Here is a 21,116-nt window from a genome sequence, read left to right on the forward strand (position 1 = left end):
ATTACTGATCCAATAATTACTGATCCAATAATAATAAGATACTGATCGTATCTTTCCCCTTAACTATACTGACAAAACAACAGAATTTATGAATAAGAGAAGAAATACTCAATCTCTGTGGTGACGGAGTAGTTCTGTATCTTGATTGTGGTGGTGGTTACTGAATCCACACGTGATAAAACGGCACAGGACCATACACCCACTGTTTCAATGTCAATTTCCTGGTTTTAATATTGTACTAAAGTTATGTAAGATATAAACATTAGGGGAAACTGGGTGAAAAGTACAGGGCTCTCTCTGCTATTTTGCAACTTCTTGTGAATTTATATTTCAAAATTAAAAGTAAATAAATAAGCAAACAAATCATGAGTTTACTTAATGACAACAAAAGTACCATATATAAAAAAGAAATTAACCTAAATACTCTGTTTGGCAAACTAGAAAACTGAAACCTAACGAGGTAATACACACAAACTTACACGGTCAACAACAGAGTGGAGGCACCTAGTTGACATGCTGTTAACTGAACATTCTGTATTAAACAATGGACTTGAAATTGGAAGTAACCAATAATTTGTGCGCATTAAATAACTCCTTATTTTAAGGAAGACCAGTCATTTGATGCCTATAATGCATTGAAATAAAAGCAATAAATACACATACACACACATTTATTATAATTTATTTAAAGGAAGGAACTTTTTTTGAGGGAGGGAAAAAAATCTCGAAGAAATTTATATTTAACCGTAAACCTCCCACCTTTGGAAGAAATTGATGTCTAACTGAAAAACCTGAGACAGTATTCTAAATGAGATGATGCCATCTCTTCAGTAGGGTCTTCCTCAGAGAAGAGTGTACAGCAACTATTCTTGTCCTGAGTGGTTCTAAACTGCTACTATGTAAAACTAAACATAGGCTATCTTTGACTCCAAAAAATGCATTTTCAAACAAATAAAGATAATATTCAGGATGGCTACTTTCAAGTTTTCCACAAGGAACAATTATGCTCCATGAAGACAAATGCTTGCTGAATGAGCAGTTGCAAACCAGTCATAATATAGCATCCTACAGAATTTCACTCTAAAGTCTGAACTGATACCTCAGTTATCAACCTGTTACGCCTACACAATAGTTTTGGGTAACATTTATCCTTATGAGACTTGGTTTGGTAAAAACAGGACACTCTCTTCCTTGAGAGGACTGAAATACAGATATAAATCACTGTATGAATATCACCTACCATTTTAGAAAAACAACTGAACCAGTGGAAACAAACTAGCTGCCCAATCTCAAGTATAAACATTAGTATGTAAATAAAACCGATGTCTGTCTAAAGTGGCTTCCAGATGATATAATGCAACTATTCAATTGTCCCAACAGCAATGTAAAGACATCACATTACTTGAAATGCATTGAGAATTGAGATTCGTGGGAACAAACAGCGAAAGAAGCTACACAAAGTTAATAGATCTTTAGTGAAGTTAGGTGAGAACATATGAAAAAATGGATTAGCAAGGGGAAATCTAGGTTAGAAACATACAAACATATTAACAGGGCTAGGAAAGTGACGTTTTAAAATTGTAGCCTGAATGAGACAATATGCTAACTAGTAATACTCTTTATTTTAGGAGGGAAGAAAAGCCAGAGCAACAGAATATATCATCATTCTTTACAGAGCAATATGCTTTAAAATTCTTTACTTTTGAAGAGATTACTAACAAATGCAACCCTCATAGACAAATACCCAATCCTCCATATCTATGCTAAGAGTATTCGTTTGGCCCACCAATAGTTTGGCATGGCCAAGGGCCTGGGATCGGTAATGATGAAATAAATAATAAGGCAGGAACCAGAACATAAAATATCTACTATCACACAAAAATTATAACAGCTAACATTTATGACATTCCAGAAGCAGTCTAAGAACTTACCAGCATACTAAGAGCTCACAATAATCCTATGAATAAGGACTATTTATTCTCAATCTCGGAATGAAGAAATCGAGGCAGAGACAGATTAAATGACTTGCCCAAGGTCACATAGCTAGTCAGTGGCAGAGCCAGTACTTGGACACAGGTGGATGCGAGTTTGGATTTATCTGAAAGGCTAGGGAGCCATTGAGGGATTATAGACAAAATATGGCTGAAAATCACATTCACATTTTATTTTAGCAAGATCCCTCAGGTAGGGTAGAAGAATGACTAAGGAAAAACTCTAAAGCAGGCAGATCAGTTAAGAGACTGATGTAGCAAGCCAGAAGTAATGAAGGCTTGAATTAAAGGAATAGCAATAGAATGAAAAGAAATGAACAGATGATAAAATAAAATAAAAGAAGTGAACAGATAAATGCAAAGGATGCAAAATCAACTTGATTTCACGATTGGGTGGAGAGAGTGAGATTCCATAGCCTGAAAGACGAGCACAACCCAATAGCTTCATGTTTTAATCACACTACTAACTTCATCAAAATCTTAAAGCAGATCCTTTCCATCTTAAGTCACCCTCATTTCAGCAAGAGCTGCAGCATTTGACTTTCTCCCCTTCGAAAAAAGTAACTATATATTAAAATCACTGCCCCTTGGTAACTGCTAAGTGTTTAATATGCATACAGTAAAGAGAGCTATTAAATGTTTTTGGCAAACCACATGCAGACCACTGATAAACCACTGAACAAAAGATGGACAGAGAAGCTACAGAGAATATATCCAGTGTGTGGAATTTAGTAAACGTTCTTATCATCGTCAGTACTCTAAGTTTAAGAAAAATCTAAATGCTCTCTGAATAGATTTGATCCTAATTTTATCAATTATAGGGAAGGGTCTGTGACCACCTGTTTTAGGATTCAAAAAAAGGAAAATAACGTAACTTCAAATCTAAATCAACTATTGTTCTTTTTTTCTCATTTGTAAAAATAAATAGAAAAACAAAAAACAAACAAACAAACAAAAACCAGTATCCTTACAGCCCAAGTCAAGCATCTATAAAATACTGCATTAAGATTATAACAATCATTGGAAAAACTTACTGTAACTTCAACCTTCTTACCACTATAAGGGTAAAAAAGCCAGGGCCTTCCAGTAACTAAATGCTCTTGGAAAGTGTCCAAGACAATGTTATAGTAAATTTCCAACTTGTTTCATCTAAGATCAAGAAAAACAAGTTATCTAAAGCACTGGATTATGTTTAAATAGGCTCTAACTAAAAGTTTTACGTCAAATAATCACTCGGAAAAATCTTTGTACTTAAGATGGGCCTTAAGTCCAGTAAAGGTCACCGGGGGGAATAGCTGCACGTAGGAATCTAAGTCACATATTACTTAGTATGATTTTGAGAAAAATGTTTCAATACCAATAGCTTCCATTTTGAGAGAATGAGAGTTTGGCAGAATCCATTAAAGTAATGGTTTACAGTGATAACGAAAATGTCCATGGCTTCTCATGGGGAGAGCATGTAGGGATGGTTTCTCTCTGGTTTCTAGCCTGAGCCACTCTTTAGTCTCCTGTTATTTGTGGTTCAGCTTCCTTTTGCATGGGTTGTATGTTTGGTAGCTATATACTAATTTCATCTACAAACAAACATAAAGGTGCTTTACATGTGTGAGCGCATATGTGAATATACATATATAACACTCTTGACGCTCTGGGATTTCCACTGATAACAACCGTTTTAGAAATTAAAGTTCTACTCAATTGAGAAGTAAAAGCTAGCAGTTAAGAGAAAAACATAGCCAAAGAGCAAAGGGAGCTATAATAAAATTAACTCGGGAGCCAAAAAAATCTAAATCAAGGTTCATGAAACAAACAAAGCCAGCACTCTTTCACTGAGCATCTTTATCTATAAATGTTGACATTTTTAAAAAGTTGAGAGGTACACCAACTTACATTTATGAAAAATGACACTGCAGGATAAATTTCTAATTCCCAAAAGAAATAATTCAAGTTTAAAGATCTGAATATAAAAAAGCTGAGGTGAAATGAACAGAAAAAGCAAACACGGTTTTATAGGAACCATGAAGCTGTCTGAAACATTAAAAGTGGGACAGACTGATTATAATATATGAAAGACCCAAAATGAACAAATTAGGCATAGATACTTCCATTGTGTTCACCATTTACTGAAACAAGCAATGACTTCCAATTAATACTTGCTACAAAAGTTGCCATAAATTGGCTACTTCTAATTTTTCAAATGATGAACAAAGGAGAGATTTGTTGCAATCTATTTTGTAACTTATCAACACTGAGCTATTAAGTTTCTATTAGTGATGCTTTAACCCAAGGATTTGTGCTAAGGAGACTGAAATCTGTTACTACAGTAGTGAAAATGAAGCCTCACTAAAAAGATATGCAACATAAAGCTGACCCCTAAAGGCTTCTTCATGCACATTTGCAACCACAGTGTTCCCGATATGCAGTACACTAACTAGCAACAGATTGGTTAAAAACAGTTTGGATTTTCAACTTCCCATAACACAGGCGGCATTTTTAGAAGCAATCATATTCAAATAAATGTGTCCTTTACAGTTACGGGATGAAATCTTCAGCTGGACAGGCACCAATGCCCTGATTTTCTACTTTTTTCGTAAACCATATGACTTCCACATGCTGAGAATGTTTTATGCTTTAACCTGCAGTAAAGGCTTTACATCATTTTAATGCTCAGTGCTTAAAATACAACAGAATAATCCCAACAAATGCAAGGAAAATATTTGGTTTACTTTAAATTATTTCAACCAGACTACTAGACAGAGAAAGTTCAATGAAAGCTTTTCCCATAACTTTGCATTTCCACAGAAGAAAACAAAAAGAAACTGAGGTAAAGGTGTGTGGAAGAAAAAAATACTCTTATATTTTCCAACCCTTAACAAACATTTTAGTTTATATTTCTAAAATAATTATTGAATATTTTAATGTTCTATGTCTAACAGAGTATCTTTCAGCCCCCCCTCCAAAAAAAACACTCTATTGTGAAGTTATGTAGGATTTTTCTCCAATTTTGCAAAGTAATATTTCAGGCTAAAATAGAAGGTTTAAAAAGTCTGGAAAGCTCAGTCTGTAACAAACTAAAGGCTCAGCTTTATACCAATATATTCTATATTCGAAATTCGAAATTTAGAAGACATCAATTTTTTTTCTATTCAGGTCAATCTAAATATATATCCTACCTCACGCTTAGAGTCAGCTTATCTGTGTGAATGATCAACTACAGAAATTTCAAATGAAAGGTTATAAAACACACCATAAATTATATATTGCGTCTCTGTGACTTTCAGTTTTTATGGAATCGAAGGTCCTTTACTGATAAGTTCATGAATTGATAAGTTTGGAGCCAAAATGTAAATACACTAAATTTTCAACAGTTGAATGAGAAATTATATCAATTCCTTTAGTTATTTAAAAGTCCATTGCACTAAAAAATCTGTCACATGAGAAAAGGTTATTGAAAAACTTCGATTTCAGACAGAAGGAAGTACAAATATATGATCCTAAATTCTCCTGGTGTAATATTAAAGATTGTGAGAAACAAGGGATGTTACAATCCTCTTCCCTTTATAACTCTACTGGAAACTTGGGGAAAAAATATCAGAATTCGAATTTTCCAAACTTGTCTTCTACACATAATTCAACTAAATCTAACAACTTAGTTGTGCAATGTTAAAATAAGTTTAATGCAAAACACTCTCATCTTGATGTGATAATTACCTGTGGCTAAAAGCAAAATAAAAACAGACGGAGGTCCTTTTCATCTAATGATATATTTTACACACGAAACCACAAACAGCACAACCGTCTTAGCACAAACTAAACAGGCACAAGAGGCATTATGTCCAATCCAGGAAGAGAAATGTACCAGGCCAAGAAAGGAAGGAAGGACTGAAGGACGGAAGAAGGGAAGGAAGCAAAGAAGGGAGGGAGGAAAGGAAAGGGAAGACTGAGGTCTCTATACCTGCAGGATCCCAGTGAAATGAACTAGTCACATCACTCTACGCCATATGAAACACGAGGGTTTTTTTACAGCTTCAAGGTACATTTAAAAAGCAATCACTTTATAGGATTCAACTTTAGATAGTATAGTAGCTTTCATGCCAACTGCATTCTCCCCTTCACTCACCAAATGCTTCCTCACTCTCCCACACCAGGTTTCAGGCAAATGCGAGACTGAACAGGGTGGGGTAGAAGCACAACACTAACAGCGGCTTTCGGCGACTCCCGCACCCCCACCCCCCACCCCACCCCCACCTCCAAATAATTTCCAACAGTTTTCCCTACTACGAAAATAAGTCGCCCCATCTCAGGACAGACAACAGTCATTCTGTGTCTTTCGTAGACACACTGAGATGCCTACACATGTCAGCCCTCCCGACCCCCAACCCATGCCCACGACTCTTAAGTGATGTTTAATCGATTTAACGCGACGAAGATGAGCTACCTCTACCTGCTGTTTCGGGGTGAGGGTGGGTGGAGGACTCCTTTCAAAGTAGCCCCAACAGTGTCACCAAAACACGGTTCCGGAATAAAATATTAAGAACACTTTTTCCTTTCCCACCTGATCTGCCGACTTCAGGAGGCAACATTCCATCTCCTCGCCACCTCGTCCCCACAACGCTCCCGCGGGCAGTTTGGGGTGGAGATGTGTCCAGGGCGCGGGGCGGAGGCGGGGAGGAGGAGTGTGATCGAGCAACGGGACACAACCGAGTTGCTCAGCCCGCACCACGTCGCCACCAGCCCACAAGCCCAGGACCCGGACCTCACGCCCGCTTCCCTGCCCAGGCCCAGTGAAAAGCTATGGCTCCAGCTATCGAACTTCCCATCTCCAGACATTTATTCGAGACTAACATATCGCACAAGTACACGTCACACAGTTTAGAACAGTTCTACACCCCCAAACAAACCCACACACCTCCGGGTCACCTCACAGTTTCCCAAACTCCACATAGGAGACCCCACCTCCAGGATTCAAACCTTCCGCCCATAGTGAAGGAGACCAGGAGCAAAGAGTTGGGGAGCTGCCAACGCCTTTCAATTACCGCCCCCCACAAACTGCCCCACCCCAGACGGTGCGACCGGGTCACCCACTAGGGAGCCCCCTGATTCCTCCCTCCTCTCAATCGGGCCGCTTAAGAGACCTATCCCCAGCCCACTCACTTTCGCCCCAAAGCCCCTCAAAAAAAAAAAAAAAAAAGTGAAGAGAAAGAAGTGAGGAAAGAGACTTGAGGTAGTCCGGCTTGAAAACCTCTCGACTCACCTGGGAATCGTTGCTGAGTTCTCTCCGCTCGGCACAGCCCCCTCCCCAACGTCCCGGTACGAAGAGCTGAGATAGGGAGGAGGGGAAGGCGGGAGGGGGAGGGGTGTCTTCCGCGTGGGGCGCCTGTCGGGAGGGGACTGGGGAGGGGTTGAGGTCCGCGCAGGAAGAGGAGAAGGGGGAGGGGAGGCCCCTATCTCCCAGTCTCCCCCTGAAAACCTCCCTTGTCTCAATCACATCAGACTGACTGTCTTTGTCTGGCTGACAACCGCCATATTGATATCAACAGCCCCGCTCCCACCTGCTGCAGCCAGACGGCCCTGGGAGTTGTAGTTCCTGCCTCCCTTGAGTAAAAGCGCGCGACTCAGTGTCCAGAGGCCCCAGGGAACTACAGCTCCCGGCAAGTCCCGCGCCCATCCGCCTTCCCACAGGGAGGAGGGGAAAGGGGCGCACGAGCCGTGAGAACTACACCTCCCAGAATACCATGGGACCCAGGCCCGGACTCGGGAAATGATATCATGCTGGGGTGGAGAGGATGAATTGGCGGCGGGGATGAATTTGAGCTGACGGAAGGAGGTATTTAGAGACGGGAGGGAAAGAAAAGATAACTACAGTTCCCATGATACATGGATGACTACGTATCCCATAATGCCCCGAGAAGGGGCGTAGGGAAGAAAAACTGCATGTCCCGCGATGCTCTCTGCGGGCGAGTGGCGGAGCTTGAACCGGAAGATCGCTTCTGGGTTTGAGGTGTCGAGTAACTGGTGTTGAACAATCAAAAGTCCAATATGAAACTGGTGAGTCTCCGCTCCTACAGAGGGCAGTGGCCATATCCTTTTGGACTTCGTCGTTTCCACCTTGGGAAGGGAACCATCGCGAAAAAGGGGTGGCAATTAGGAAACTAGAAAGTGGGGTGGACTAAGCAAAGCTGATTGTTGTTGAGGGGGTTAAAAATCACACCTCTGTACCCCTCACCTCCCACCCCGCATACACAACTACCTGGAGATCTTGCACATCCTTGGTGGGTCCCTTTGGTTAGATAAGAGGTTGACTGTAACATTTTTTCACCGAGGAACTAAGGTTGGATTTATGAACTAGGTTTTATACTTCTCAGCTGCTACGTGAGTGTTATAATAGGTAATTAGCTTATTTCCACGCAACTGACACTTGATTAACGTTTCTCGCTACCGTTGTTGAGAAACATTTGGTTATTTGTGGGCAGAGGGTAGAAAATATTGGGAAGAGGGTAATTATTACGTTTTCTGTTCCTAATTGACTCCTAATTGCACTTGGAAGTCAGAGAAGGCCGAGGTTAGGGTGTGCTCTTAGAGGCTTTGAGTCTTAAACCCTGTGGAGGATATGGATAGCCTGAGAGGAGGTACACTCGCATTGCATTCAGGAGCGCCCTTCTAGTGGTAGATAGAAGGCTGCCTGATTCATGAATCGCTTAGTAAAGCCAATTAGATCTTCAAATTAAAAAAAAAAAAAAAGATTACAGTCTGGGGCTGTAGGCACTTCATGAGCCAAGGTTAGACGAACGTGCCAATACACCTGGCGTCTTCCCATCAAAAAACTCAAAACACCTGGCTTATAGGGACGCTTCTCAAGCCTTTCTTTTTAGCCATTTTACTGTCATTGTGCTCACAGACCTAACTAATTTATTGCAACTGTGTGGAATTAATAGCATAATTAGGAGAGTAGCAAAGCATGTGTGAGATGCCATACCTTTTAAAATCATGTTCCTGCAGCCAAATATTGTCAAGCTTTACTTTCTGTGATTTTTATAGAAAAACAAAAGATTTATTTTCTTTTTCCATTTATATAATTATTTGAACATGTTTTTCCAAAGTATATGTGGGGGCAGAGCCCCAGAAAGTAGTTTCCAGGCTCTCGGCCTCACATAGACAGGTGCTGGCTCAGGTAGTAAATGGCCATCAACTGTGATGGGATGGCCATCAGCTGTGGCTAGTTGGCTGTCAGCTGTAACCAGTGAGCCATTGGCCACTAGTATAACTGCTGTGGCTATGCTAGCAGAAAATGGGGGCTAGCAAGAAGATGGCGGCTGGGCTGGCAAGCGTGGATGGTGGTTTGCGGACAGTGTGGATCCAGCCTCCAGTGAGAGTATAGTGCCGCCAGAGAGAATATAGTGGTATGACTCCCCTACCTGTGCTCCGTGGGTGTTCCTTTTTGGCCTCACCATATCCTGCGTTCTTATGGGGGGAACAGGAGCAGAGACCCCGCAGGCCACCCTGCACGACAGTATACATATCTCCCTCATCCCCTCTTTGGCCATTACCATGTGACAGGTATGTATTTACTCAGCCAAGTGTCGTCGCTGTGTCGCTATTTTCTGAGAAGAAGTTAGAAAAAGTATTAGAAGTAGATTCAACTCCAAAATTGTCTTCATTTAAAGTCCTATATGGAAGGAAGAGGTTGAAGATCAGTAAACCCTGAGATTATCAATTTGCTCCTGGGTCGGTGTGCTAAATACCTAAGAATGCAGAATTGAAGGTCACCGCCCTAGCCCTAAAGAATCATGCCATCTAATGAAGTTAGAAAAGTAAGCCAAAATTATAATTCGCTGCATTCATGATAAAGCAGAGTCCTTTTCAGAGGTTGGGGAATTGAGAGGATAATTGGAGATGGTGCTGAGCGGGGACTGGTGGGGGCATGGTGCCAACAGTCAGCTTCCTGGAAAAATGACTCTTGAACTGATAAGAAGGATGAGTAGCCGAGGGCCTTCCTTGAATCTTCAGTTTAGGAGCAAGAGAGCTTGTGCCGAAATGGTTGGAGCACAGACCATGTGTCTTCAAGAAAGGATAAATCACATTTGGAGTGCCTGGTGAGAAGGCATGCAAATGGGATGCAGTTTTCCCCTACAAACTCATTTGCTGAGGTTATCAGAGAGCCATGGTTTACTTTCAGTATACTTTGGTTTGCTCATAATATCCTCCCGCTTCATTTCTTTAGAGATGTGAAAACATGGAAGGGAAAAAAGTAGAAATTATTTTGTGTAAGAACCAGAAGATGCCTCAGAGGAAGAGGAGGTGTTCTGTCTATGGTCCCTCCTTTTTTACATTCAATCTATGTATTCCATATTAAAACTCATTTGGGATTTGGTAAGTGGTAATGCAGAATTTCTGTCAACATAGCAAAGTGGTTTCCAAAAGATGGACTTCATTAGACATCTTTTTGTGTGACACACCTCCCATAGAGTTGGTATAAATCCTCCCGTGGCCTAAATGTTTTCACTTTGTGTACTGCTTCAAGAATATGTCGTAAGCAGTGCTTTACATTTATATCATGAAACACAGAAATATTCTTTATTGAGCACATTCTTGTTTTTGAGATTATGACTTGCCAAAATACCCTTCCCACTCACAGCCTATGACTGCATCTTGTTGATGCTACTTCTGTTCTTCAACAGGTCTGTTTCTCTCCAGTCCCACTAATACTGCCTTTGTAGGGGCTCTTTTCACTTGACACTTGAAGTTCAACGAGTCCTTCTGTCTAGTCTCCCTGCATTCCATTTTAACCCTCTCTCCAGTTCATTCGCTACTCTGCATTCCGGAAGTTGTTTTAAATTGCAGAGTTCTATAAATCCCTCAGTCGCTTCCTTTGTCCTTAGGATAAAGTATTATAGCTCTTGACTTACTTGGTCCTGCAGAATATGGCCTTGCCTACCTCCAGGCTCATGTCTAGCCCTCATCTCCCTGGTTCTCCTTGTTCCAATTATATTGCACATCTTCCAGTTCCTTGAACTCTCCCTGCTGTCTTTTGCCTCTGGGAGTTTAAATATGTTCCATTGCCTACAACACTTTTCTGCCTGCCTAAATTTCTTTATATATTTCAGGTCTCTGTTTGAATAGCACTTCTCCATGGTTTTCTGGAATTAAAAACCATGGGAGAGCCCTCCTCTCTGCTTCCATAGCACACTTCCTTTCGTAGCATTTGTGATTATTGGATTTATTTCTGTCCTCCCTCTTGTAGACTCTATTCCCAGGGCCTGACACATAGGGTGACGCTGCTAAATAGTAGTTGAATGAATCATCTCTGAAAGATTATCAAGGTCTGTGAATATCACTGAGAAAAGATTAAGGGGTAAAGTTTAAACATTACAATAAGCTATAATCATTGGAGTAAAAAAAAAAAAAAAATTGCTGCCCTTTATGGGCCCCAGTAATTGCTTTATGGAGCAATTACTGTATCCAAGCACTGTTGGAGGTACTCACTAGTTAGTTTCCCTTTTTGGTCCTTTGATCTAGGTGATCGTATTCCCATTATACAGATAAAAATCTGAGCCTCAGGGAAGTGAAGTGGCTTGAAGTTACACAGGTGAAAAACGTGGGAGAGCCAAGATCTGGACCCAGGTGTCCTTCCTTAAGCGTCTGTTCCTTACTGAGGGCAAAGACTCGAGACCTTGCATGGTACGTGGCATGTGCTCCGTAGGTTCTCTCTTCAAAGACAGGAAGCCAGGAGTGCGTACTGAGAAAAAGGTTATTCAAGGCTATTTATTTTCAAATTAGCTTTAAATGGGAGTTTGGTTAAATTAAGCTCTTCAAAAAGATTAGTGGTAAAAAATTAAAGTTTGGAAACTTTCTTAGTATTATAAAGGGTTCCATATCAAAGCATACCAATTGAGTTCCCACGTTAGTTTTTATACTACACAATATATAAGCTCTGATACCATTAATAGTTCTCTAACTTTACACATCATTCTCTTGGTGGCTTTTTATACACCCAAGGGAAGGCAATGGATGTCATTATAATGTAATCCTTGGATATCTCCTTCTTAGAGAAATACCAACTGAAAAGATTGAAATGACCATCTGTAATATGCAGTATTCAGGCAGCTTTATTCAACTGAAGAAAATTCATTGGTACCTTCAGTGAACCAAAATCGTTTTAAAAAGAACAGGAAAATTAGAAATGTATCCTCTAAATTAGCACATTTTAGAGCCCATTCTGTTTTAGTATAGACTGAGCCTGACTGGGTATACCCTGATGGCCAATTCAGCTAAGGATAGCAACTGGATTTCATCAGGGTCCTTCACAAGAGACCACGGAACAAAAGAAATAGTGAATGCATTGCCAGAAATTGAGTCTGAAACATCATGGCCAGGAATTTAGTCATTCAAATAGATGAAGATTCAAGTAAATAAAATAGTGAGAAGCAGTTCAAGAATGCAGCACGTCACCCTTCTATATATAGTTCCAACATAGAATCATCTGGTTTATGCGGTCAACAGAGATGCAGCCACCATATACCCTTGGCATTCAAAGTTTCAATACTTGCCATTTGAACTATTGTATTTGACCCCAAAGATCAATGACCAGGAACTGTTTGTAATTTTGCTGAGGCACAAATTTCAATGCTACTCTAAGATTAATGGTAATCCTTAGTGAATGAGCCTGACTGCCTCAGAATCCATGGCTCTCTGCAGTTATTGGTGCTCTCCTATTAAAGGTCTACAAGAAAGGTCATTTAAATGCTCGTTATGCTCTACTTCTTGAATCTGACGGAGGGCATTATATGCTGTAGTTGTCTTTACAAATTGAAAAACTGAAGCAGGCCACGAGATATATTCTTCAGGGGTCTACACTCCTTAGTACAATATGCTTTCTCATTACTACTGGCTTTGGGGGAAGGCTCAAACTTTTAACTCGCTATTTCTCCCATGAAAACAGATGGAGTAAAGAAATAGATTCACGGACTGCCCCCTGTGGAAGACAAAACACCAAGTGGAATTGTACATTGTAAAGATCGTGGCTTGAAATGGGCAAATCCTGCCCCAAGGTCAATTTAACAAATCCTTAGAATGGGGTGGTTAATCCTCACCTTAGATCTAAGAGTGATGGATTCTTTCTCCAATTTACAGACCTGCAGAATCCTTTTGACTTCTTAGAATTTGGAGCAAGAACAGAAAATCTCTTGCTATAAATTACAAACATTAACAGTTTTGCTGGTGCTTAATTCTCCTATTGCAGTATGATTTTTAAAATGTCAACCAGATTTCACTTTTCTATTTCATTTTGCTGGTTGATTAGAGTGCCCTCGTGTGTCTTGATGATGTAATAACATTTCAAGCTTTCAGAAGGTCATGTTTTATCACCACCTCCATGTGATAGGATTTTTCCCCCTTTCAAACTCTGAAAAGTTATGTGGGACATAAGGCCAAGTCACACACCTTGTTCAGTAATATTCTGAGATAAAAATGGATAAATTACTCTTGGGCATTTCAAAGCCCTAATTGTTGCGCTGAAGAGTAAATCTTTTATACGTATCAAGGCAAAAAAAATAAACTGATGACAGGCTATTTTGGTAATAGTTGAATAGATAGATAGATAGATAGATAGATAGATAGATAGATAGATATAGATATAGATATATCTGGCTTACAATACAAGCATGACAGCATTACTGTTGCTTATAATTGCAGAAGCACATTTGTTTTGTGGCTGGTTTGCTCTGAGTACTCAAATCTCTCTGCCATTTGCTCTGATGATCGGCAGAGTATACGTGACAGATGAGGCCAAGAGTGCATGTCTCATGGCTGCAGAACTCAGTAAAGCCTAGCATTCTGAATGGAAAATTCACTCTTGGCTTGCTAACTACCGACAGAGGTCCAGGCATAAACTGCCAATCAGTTCTTCCTCATCCATTTATTCATTCAACAAACGCCAGACTCCTCTGTGCTAGCCATTGCGCAAGATACTTGATATCGTGCCGTGAACAAAACATATTTACTCTCTGCCTTTATGGAACGTCAAGTCTAGTGGGCTTACTGTGCAAGTCAAACAATATTACAGTGAACTTCCTGATGTGGAGATACCATTGGGCATTGGCTCAAGTGTTGTTGTTTTTAATGCAGTGGTCAAACAATGTATTTAATCGTATCCAAGAATATGTTTTCTTAAAATTTTAACAGATATGGCCAACTTGCACACTACCATTTTACCGGTAGTGTATGAGAATACATGTCCCAAACCTCGCCAACAGCGCCGTCTGTTTCTTTATTCTTACCAAGTGTCCTAATGTAACTTTCTTCTTTCATCAAGCCTCACACCCTCTTGTCTCTTAGACTTCAGCCATATTTAGTAGAATGTCCTTGCAGTAGTGATATGGATGTGGGAAAATGTAGCAGAAAGGGCAGCAAATTTCTTCAGATAAAAAAAATGGCCACATAAAAATTTTTAAAAGGAATTTAAAAAAAAATCTATGTGTTGCTTTGAAAATGCTGATGCATGGGTGCAGTAATTAAGATGACAGTATGATGGGATCAGGCAAATTGGAGCAGCAAGTGGGCCAAGTGTGTGTAAGTGGCATAGGAGATTCCTGATACACCCCAGCAAAGGGACAACCAGTGAGATGGAGCTAGGAGTTGATGTATCAGGAAGGCTAAGAAAGAGACAGATGCCAGAACTCGCAGAGATCATGAGAAAATTCACTCTTGGCTTGCTAAATACGGACAGAGGTCCAGGCAAGAATGCAGACAGAATGGCTAAAGGGGAATAGGAAAGACTGTAGGAAAAAAGGAGTCAGCTTGAAAGCCCCAAGGTGCTCAGTGATGAAGACTAAGAACTGTGTGGTGGGAACTTGACTGTGAGAAAAACAAGAAGTTTAAATTGTCCTTTATTGACCATATATCTGAAGGAAATGCCTTAAAGGTCTAAAACATTTAAATTTATTAAAAGCACAAGTGAATGAACTTTAGCTTTCTCAAGAATAGAGAATCAGATAGATGATGTTTAAGAAAGCAATTCTTTTTAAGAAATGTAAAACTAACACCCTTTTTGCCCTTAAGGTAAAGTTTATTTTTCATCATTCATGTTTGTGAGGGGATGGAAGGAGGTGAATAATAAACGTCTTGCATTAATAATCCATTTCTCAGATTTATGACCTAAGCAGAAGTTCCCTTTTCCAAATACAGCATTTCTGCATTTTTCTATTCCAATAAAATAGACAGACATAATTGGATGTTCTAATTTAATAAGTCTTCCTTCCCATGTTTTTTTTCAGCATGTGGAAATACGGGTAAACAAGCAGCAGTATTAATGTAAAAGATAATCATTATTGTAATCATTACCTTTTTTACATCTTTAAACAGCTTTGTTAAGGTATAATTTACGTACCACAAAATGCATGCCTTTAAAGGGTACAACGCAATGACTTTTAGTAAATTTACAGAGTTGTGCAATCATCACCACAATCCAGTTTTAGAATATTTCCATCACTTCAAAAAGATCCCTAGTGCCCATTAGCAGTCAGCCCTCGTTACCACCTCCAGGCCCAGGCAACAGCCAGTCTCCTTTATGTCTTATAGATTTGCCCCCTCTGGTCATTTCCTATAAATTAACTTATGCTCTCTGCGGGCTTTTGTGTCTGACTTCTTTCACTTAACATGACATCTTTGAGGTTCTCCCATGTTGTAGCATGTATTGCTCAATAATGTTCCACTCTATGAATATAACACCTTTTGTTTATCCATGTACCAGTTGATAGACATTTGGATTGTTTGCACTTTGGGCCGATTACCGTGTGGACATAAGTGTTTATTTCTAACGTCTCCATGTTTTCATTTCTTTTTCTTGCATGATTGCACTGGCTAGACCCTCCAGTACAACATTGAATACTTTGCAGTGGTGAAAGCAGACCTCCTTGCCCATCTTTTCCGCCTTCCCAATCTTAGGGGGGAAGCATTCAGTTTTTCACTACTGAATATGATGTGAGCTGTAGGTTTTTCGTAGATGCCACTTACCAAGTTGAGGCTCTTCCCTTCCGTCCCTAGTTTGTTGAGCATTTTTATCATGAATGGGTCTTGGATTTTATCAAATGCGTTTCCTTTGGATATCAAAATGATCATATGGTTTTTGTCCTTTATTATATTAATGTGGTGTATTACTTTAATTGAATTTTTGAATGTTAAATCAATCTTCCATTCTAGGGATAATTCCCACTTGGTCATGATTCATAATCCTTAGTATATGTTGCTGGATTTGGTTTGCTAGTATTTTATTGAGGATTTTTGCATATATATTCACAAGAGATATTGGTCTGTAGTTTTCTTGTGACATCTTTGTCTGGCTTTGTGTCAGAGTAATATTGTTCTCGTAGAATGAGTTGGGAAATGTTCCCCCTTCCTCTGTATTCTGGATGAGTGTTTCTGGATGAGTATGTGAATAATTGGTATTATTTCTTCTTTAAATTTTGATAGAATTCATCAATGAAGCCATTTGGGACTGAGCTTTTCTTTGTGGGAAGATTCTTTTTTTAAAAACATTTCAGAAGGATTTTTTTATTTTATTTTATTGGGGAATATTGAGGAACAGAGTGTTTCTCCAGGGCCCATCAGCTCCAAGTCATTGTCCTTCAATCTAGTTGTGGAGGGCGCAGCTCAGCTCCAAGTCCAGTCGCTGTTTTCAGTCTTTAGTTGCAGGGGGCGCAGCCCACCATCCCATGTGGGAATTGAACTGACAACCTTGTTGAGAGTTCGCGCTCTAACCAACTGAGCCATTCAGCTGCCCTTTGAGAAGATTTTTAATTGATCAATTCAATTTCTTTACTTGCTGTAGATCTCTTCAGATTTTCTATTTGTGCATTACATTCTTTTAAAAAGTTGCAGTAAAATATACACAACATAAAATTTACTATTTTAACCATTTTTAAATGCACAGTTCAGTGGCATTAAGTACATTCACGTTGTTGTGTAGCCATCCATGTTGTCCCCTCTGGTCATTGCCTGTGCCAGAATTTTCTTCCTTTTAAGGCTGTGTTATACTTTGTGTAAATACCACACTTTGTTTATCCATTCATCTGTTAATGGACACCTGGGTTGTTTCCACCTTTTAGCTGTAAAGCTGCTATGAACACGGGCGTACAAATATTCGAGCCTGCTTTCAGTTCTTTTAGATATACAAGAGTCCTCTCATGTCCATGGTTTTGCTTTCTATGATTTCAGCTACCTGCGGTCACCCATTGTCTTAAAATATTAAATGGAAAATTCCAGAAATAAAAAAAAAAAATCCCTAAATTTTAAATCGTGTGCCATTCTGGGTAGAATGTGAAATCTTGCGCTGCCCTGCTCCATCCTACCAGGACGTGAATTATCCCTTTGTCCAGCATCTCCACGCTGTAGACACTCCCCTCCCAACAGTCACTTAGTAGCCATCTTGGTCATCAGGTCAACTGCCATCGTATTGCAGTGCTTGTGTTCAAGTTGCCCTTATTTTACTTAATAATGCCACATTCATATCACTTTCATTATGATATATTGTTATAATTGTTCTATCTTATTATTGTCGTTAATCTCTTACTGTGCTTAATTTAAAAATTAAACTTTATCATGGGTATGTATGTACAAGTATAGTAAAAAACAACATGGTATAAATAGGGTTCGTTATTATCCACAGTTTCAGGCATCCACTGGGGGTCTTGGAACATATCCCCTGCAAATAAAGGGGGACTATTGTATACCCAGAAATAGAACTGCTACATCACATAGTACATCTCAGTTTTAACTTTTCGAGGAATGAACTTACTGTTTTCCGCAGCATATGCGCCTGCACCATTTTACATGCCCACCAGTAATGCACAGGGGTTCTGTTTTCTCCATCTCCCCCACTCGTCAAACTTGTCACTTTCTGTTTGTTTGTTTGTTTGTTTTTGATTACCGTTCTAATGGGTGTGAAAGAGTATCTCACTGTAGTTTTGACTTAACGTTCCTCTAATGATTAGTGATGTTGAGCATCTTTTTATATTTGTTGATAGTCAATACATGTACATTATTTAATTTTAATAAAAAGAAAACTGTACAACAGGTTTTTAAAAAATAGAAAGATCCCTTCCTCCCTTTGTCTTCCTCTCCGGAGCAATCTCAGTTATATTTTTTTGGTGTGTGTATCCTTCAGAGGTATGCTGTGGGCTTTGACACATTTGTGTAATTTCCATCCCTTTCTTATGTTTTATATAAATGGTGAGTTACTACCCACACTGGCTTTGCATATTCCTTTTTCTTTTTTTAAGTTAGAAATGCATCTTACAGATCATTTCATATCAGTATCTGTAATTGCTGCTCACTGAAAAGTAAAAAAATGTTGTCATTATACTTTTTATTTTTCTCTCATATAAGATGTGGAACATGTTTTCATATGTTTATAAAAGCATCTGTATTTCCATTTCCCTCCCAACTCTCTTCTATCCCGCTTGATCTATTAATATTACAATACGAAACTACTATTTTACCTTAGGTGCCTTTAGAATATATATATATTATATATATATATATATATATATTATATATATATTATATATATATATAATATATATATGTATGTATTTAAAGATTTGGGGTTTTTTAATTGGGGAAGGGGAACAGGACTTTATTGGGGAACAGTGTGTACTTCCAGGCCTTTTTTCCAAGTCAAGTCGTTGTCCTTTCAATCTTAGTTGTGGAGGGTGCTGTTCAGCTTCAAGTTGTTGTCCTTTCAGTCTTAGTTGTGGAGGGTGCAGCTCAGCTCCAGGTCCAGTTGCCGTTGCTAGTTGCAGGGGGCTCAGCCCACCATCCTTTGCAGGAGTCGAACCAGCAACCTTGTGGTTGAGAGGATGCACTCCAACCAACTGAGCCATCCGGGAGCTCAGCGGCAGCTCAGCTCAAGGTGCCGTGTTCAATTATAGTTGCAGGTGGCAGAGCCCACCATCCCTTGCGGGACTCGAGGAATTGAACTGGCAACCTTGTGGTTGACAGCCCACTGGCCCATGTGGGAATTGAACCGGCAGCCTTTGGAGTTAGGCGCATGGAGCTCTAACCACCTGAGCCACCGGGCCGGCCCCTAGAATATATTTTAATATCTGGTAGTACTTGTTCCACTTATTGCTCTTAACTTCAGCATTTTCCAGACTGCTCTCATTTATTTTTTGTATAAAATTTAGAATTATTCTCAGTAGAATCCTTTTCATATTTTTACTGGAATCTGGTTAAATTTACAAAATATAAGATAATTGACTTATTTCTTTTACCATATCATTGTGTCTATCTAAGAACAAGAAATGTCTTTTCCTTTATTTAAACTTTTTAAAAAACATCTTTATCTTTTTGATGGGTACTATAATTGGAATCGTTTCCTACAGTTTACATATAAAAAAATATTTCTTTTTTTTTGTTCTCTATGCAGAGAATTTTCCTATTTTAATTTTCAGTAGTTTTTCCAGTTAATTCTCTTGGGTTTTCCAGGTGTATAACTTTGCAGATAATTTTTTTTAAACATTTGTTTTTTCTGTGATGTAATTACATTGGCTTATACTTCCAGAATAGTACGGAATAGGGGTGGTGGTAGGCATCTCTGTTCTGTTTTTGACATGAATGGACATGTTGCTTAAACTCAGCATGTTATATATATTGATTTTTTACTTGAAATTTTTGTATATTTTAATTTAAATTCTGTAGCTGCTTTCTTGCTGCAGAATTTTCTCATCTCTAATAAAGAGAGATTCTTTCACATAACCCAACAGTAAGTTATTTTCTAAGGGAAAGATCTATTTATATTGTATTGTTTATTCTAGGCAGTTAATTATATCTTGCAAGCTTTTTCCAGACTTTTGAGAAAACAATGGTTTTTATAACTTGAAGTCTTAGGTGGTGCATAGCAGACTCATAGAAGTCAAACTTCTATGACCTTAAAAGAAAATTGCAAGGTTTCCTTGGAAAACAGAACAGCCAGAAATAGTTTCCCTCTCGGTACTTAAGAGACAGGCCTGATAAAGGCAAAAATTGTAAACAAATCTGTCTGTGAAAATAAACATAATTACCACACCAAAAAAAAAAAAAATCTCTTTAGAAACAAAAAGGGGTTCAGAACCCTAGGCAATAGCTTATTTATTTTAAGCTGTATTTAATTCAAGTTATGTAGATCCAATAGGTGGAAACTATTGACAAACGACTATGTGACAGTTAAAACTAACAGATAAGAGAAAAAAATAACAAAAATCCGTGCTTTGGCTATACAATCCAACACATGTTATTAAATGTCTATCTTATACAAAACCTCCTCGGTGCTGTGGGACACACAAAAGATAAATAACACAAAAGATCCTACCTATCAGTAACTCACTGTTTAACAACCCATAGACACGATGTACTGTGTGTGTTGTTTATGGATGCGACTGAGTGTGTGTGGTTTCAGTGATAGGCTGTGATAAAGGCAATAGTGAGGTATGTAAAATTAGGATTATGAAAGATGAATTCCAACCGAGAATCAAAGCTCGCGCGAGAAGTAAAATTTGATCTGGCCTTGCAAAGTCCCTTGGCTGACAGATATGTCGTAGGAGGAGCGTTGTATCTTATTGCAGGCAGAAGGACAGTTCGATGAAAAAGCATTTGGATTATGTTGAGTGTTCTTAACACAAACACACACACACATACAAATACACACAATAATAGTAATAATAATAATGGTGATGATGATGACAGAGGAAACTGAGAGGTGATGGATATGTTTATGACCTTGATGGTGGTGATGATTTCATGGGTGTATACTTGTCCCCAAACTCATCGAGTTATGTACTTTAAATACATGTCAATACCTTGTTACATGTCAATCATAACTAAATAAAGTGATTTAAAATAAGATTTGGAATGAGATGTTCAGTTTCCCCAATAATATACCTATCCACTTTCTGTATTTCTTGCTCTGTAGTAGAAGTGTATGCACAAATGGGCACATTTCTGTCGTTTCACATCCTCATTCATTTGTTCAGAGTATCAACATTTTCATTAATATCTGTTAACATATGGAAGAGATGTATGTGTGATTGGAGCACGAGATCCCTGCAGTTGGGACCAGGAAACTTAATGCATTAGGAGTGGAAGTTAGAAAGG

General features: G+C 39.0%; 2 protein-coding genes across 13 annotated transcripts in view; one reads left to right on the forward strand and one right to left on the reverse strand.

Moving 5' to 3' along the window:
- HMBOX1 (homeobox containing 1) overlaps positions 1 to 7,545 on the reverse strand; it is a 167,364-nt gene extending 159,819 nt beyond the window's left edge. For all 12 annotated transcript variants that reach the window (XR_012498141.2, XR_012498140.2, XR_002137473.3 and 9 more), the window contains exon 1: positions 7,246 to 7,545. The gene's annotated coding sequence lies outside the window, so the exon portion shown is untranslated. The remainder of the gene's footprint in view (positions 1 to 7,245) is intronic.
- A 271-nt stretch (positions 7,546 to 7,816) lies between these two features.
- INTS9 (integrator complex subunit 9) overlaps positions 7,817 to 21,116 on the forward strand; it is an 86,703-nt gene continuing 73,403 nt past the window's right edge. The window contains exon 1 of the mRNA XM_019733114.3: positions 7,817 to 8,039. Coding sequence (XP_019588673.1) covers positions 8,031 to 8,039 — 9 coding nt within the window. The 5' untranslated portion in view covers positions 7,817 to 8,030. The remainder of the gene's footprint in view (positions 8,040 to 21,116) is intronic.

Source organism: Rhinolophus sinicus, chromosome 15, assembly GCF_057876585.1.
Source record: "Rhinolophus sinicus isolate RSI-liver-muscle chromosome 15, RSI-T2T, whole genome shotgun sequence".
In the NCBI taxonomy this organism is placed as follows: Eukaryota; Metazoa; Chordata; class Mammalia; order Chiroptera; family Rhinolophidae; genus Rhinolophus; species Rhinolophus sinicus.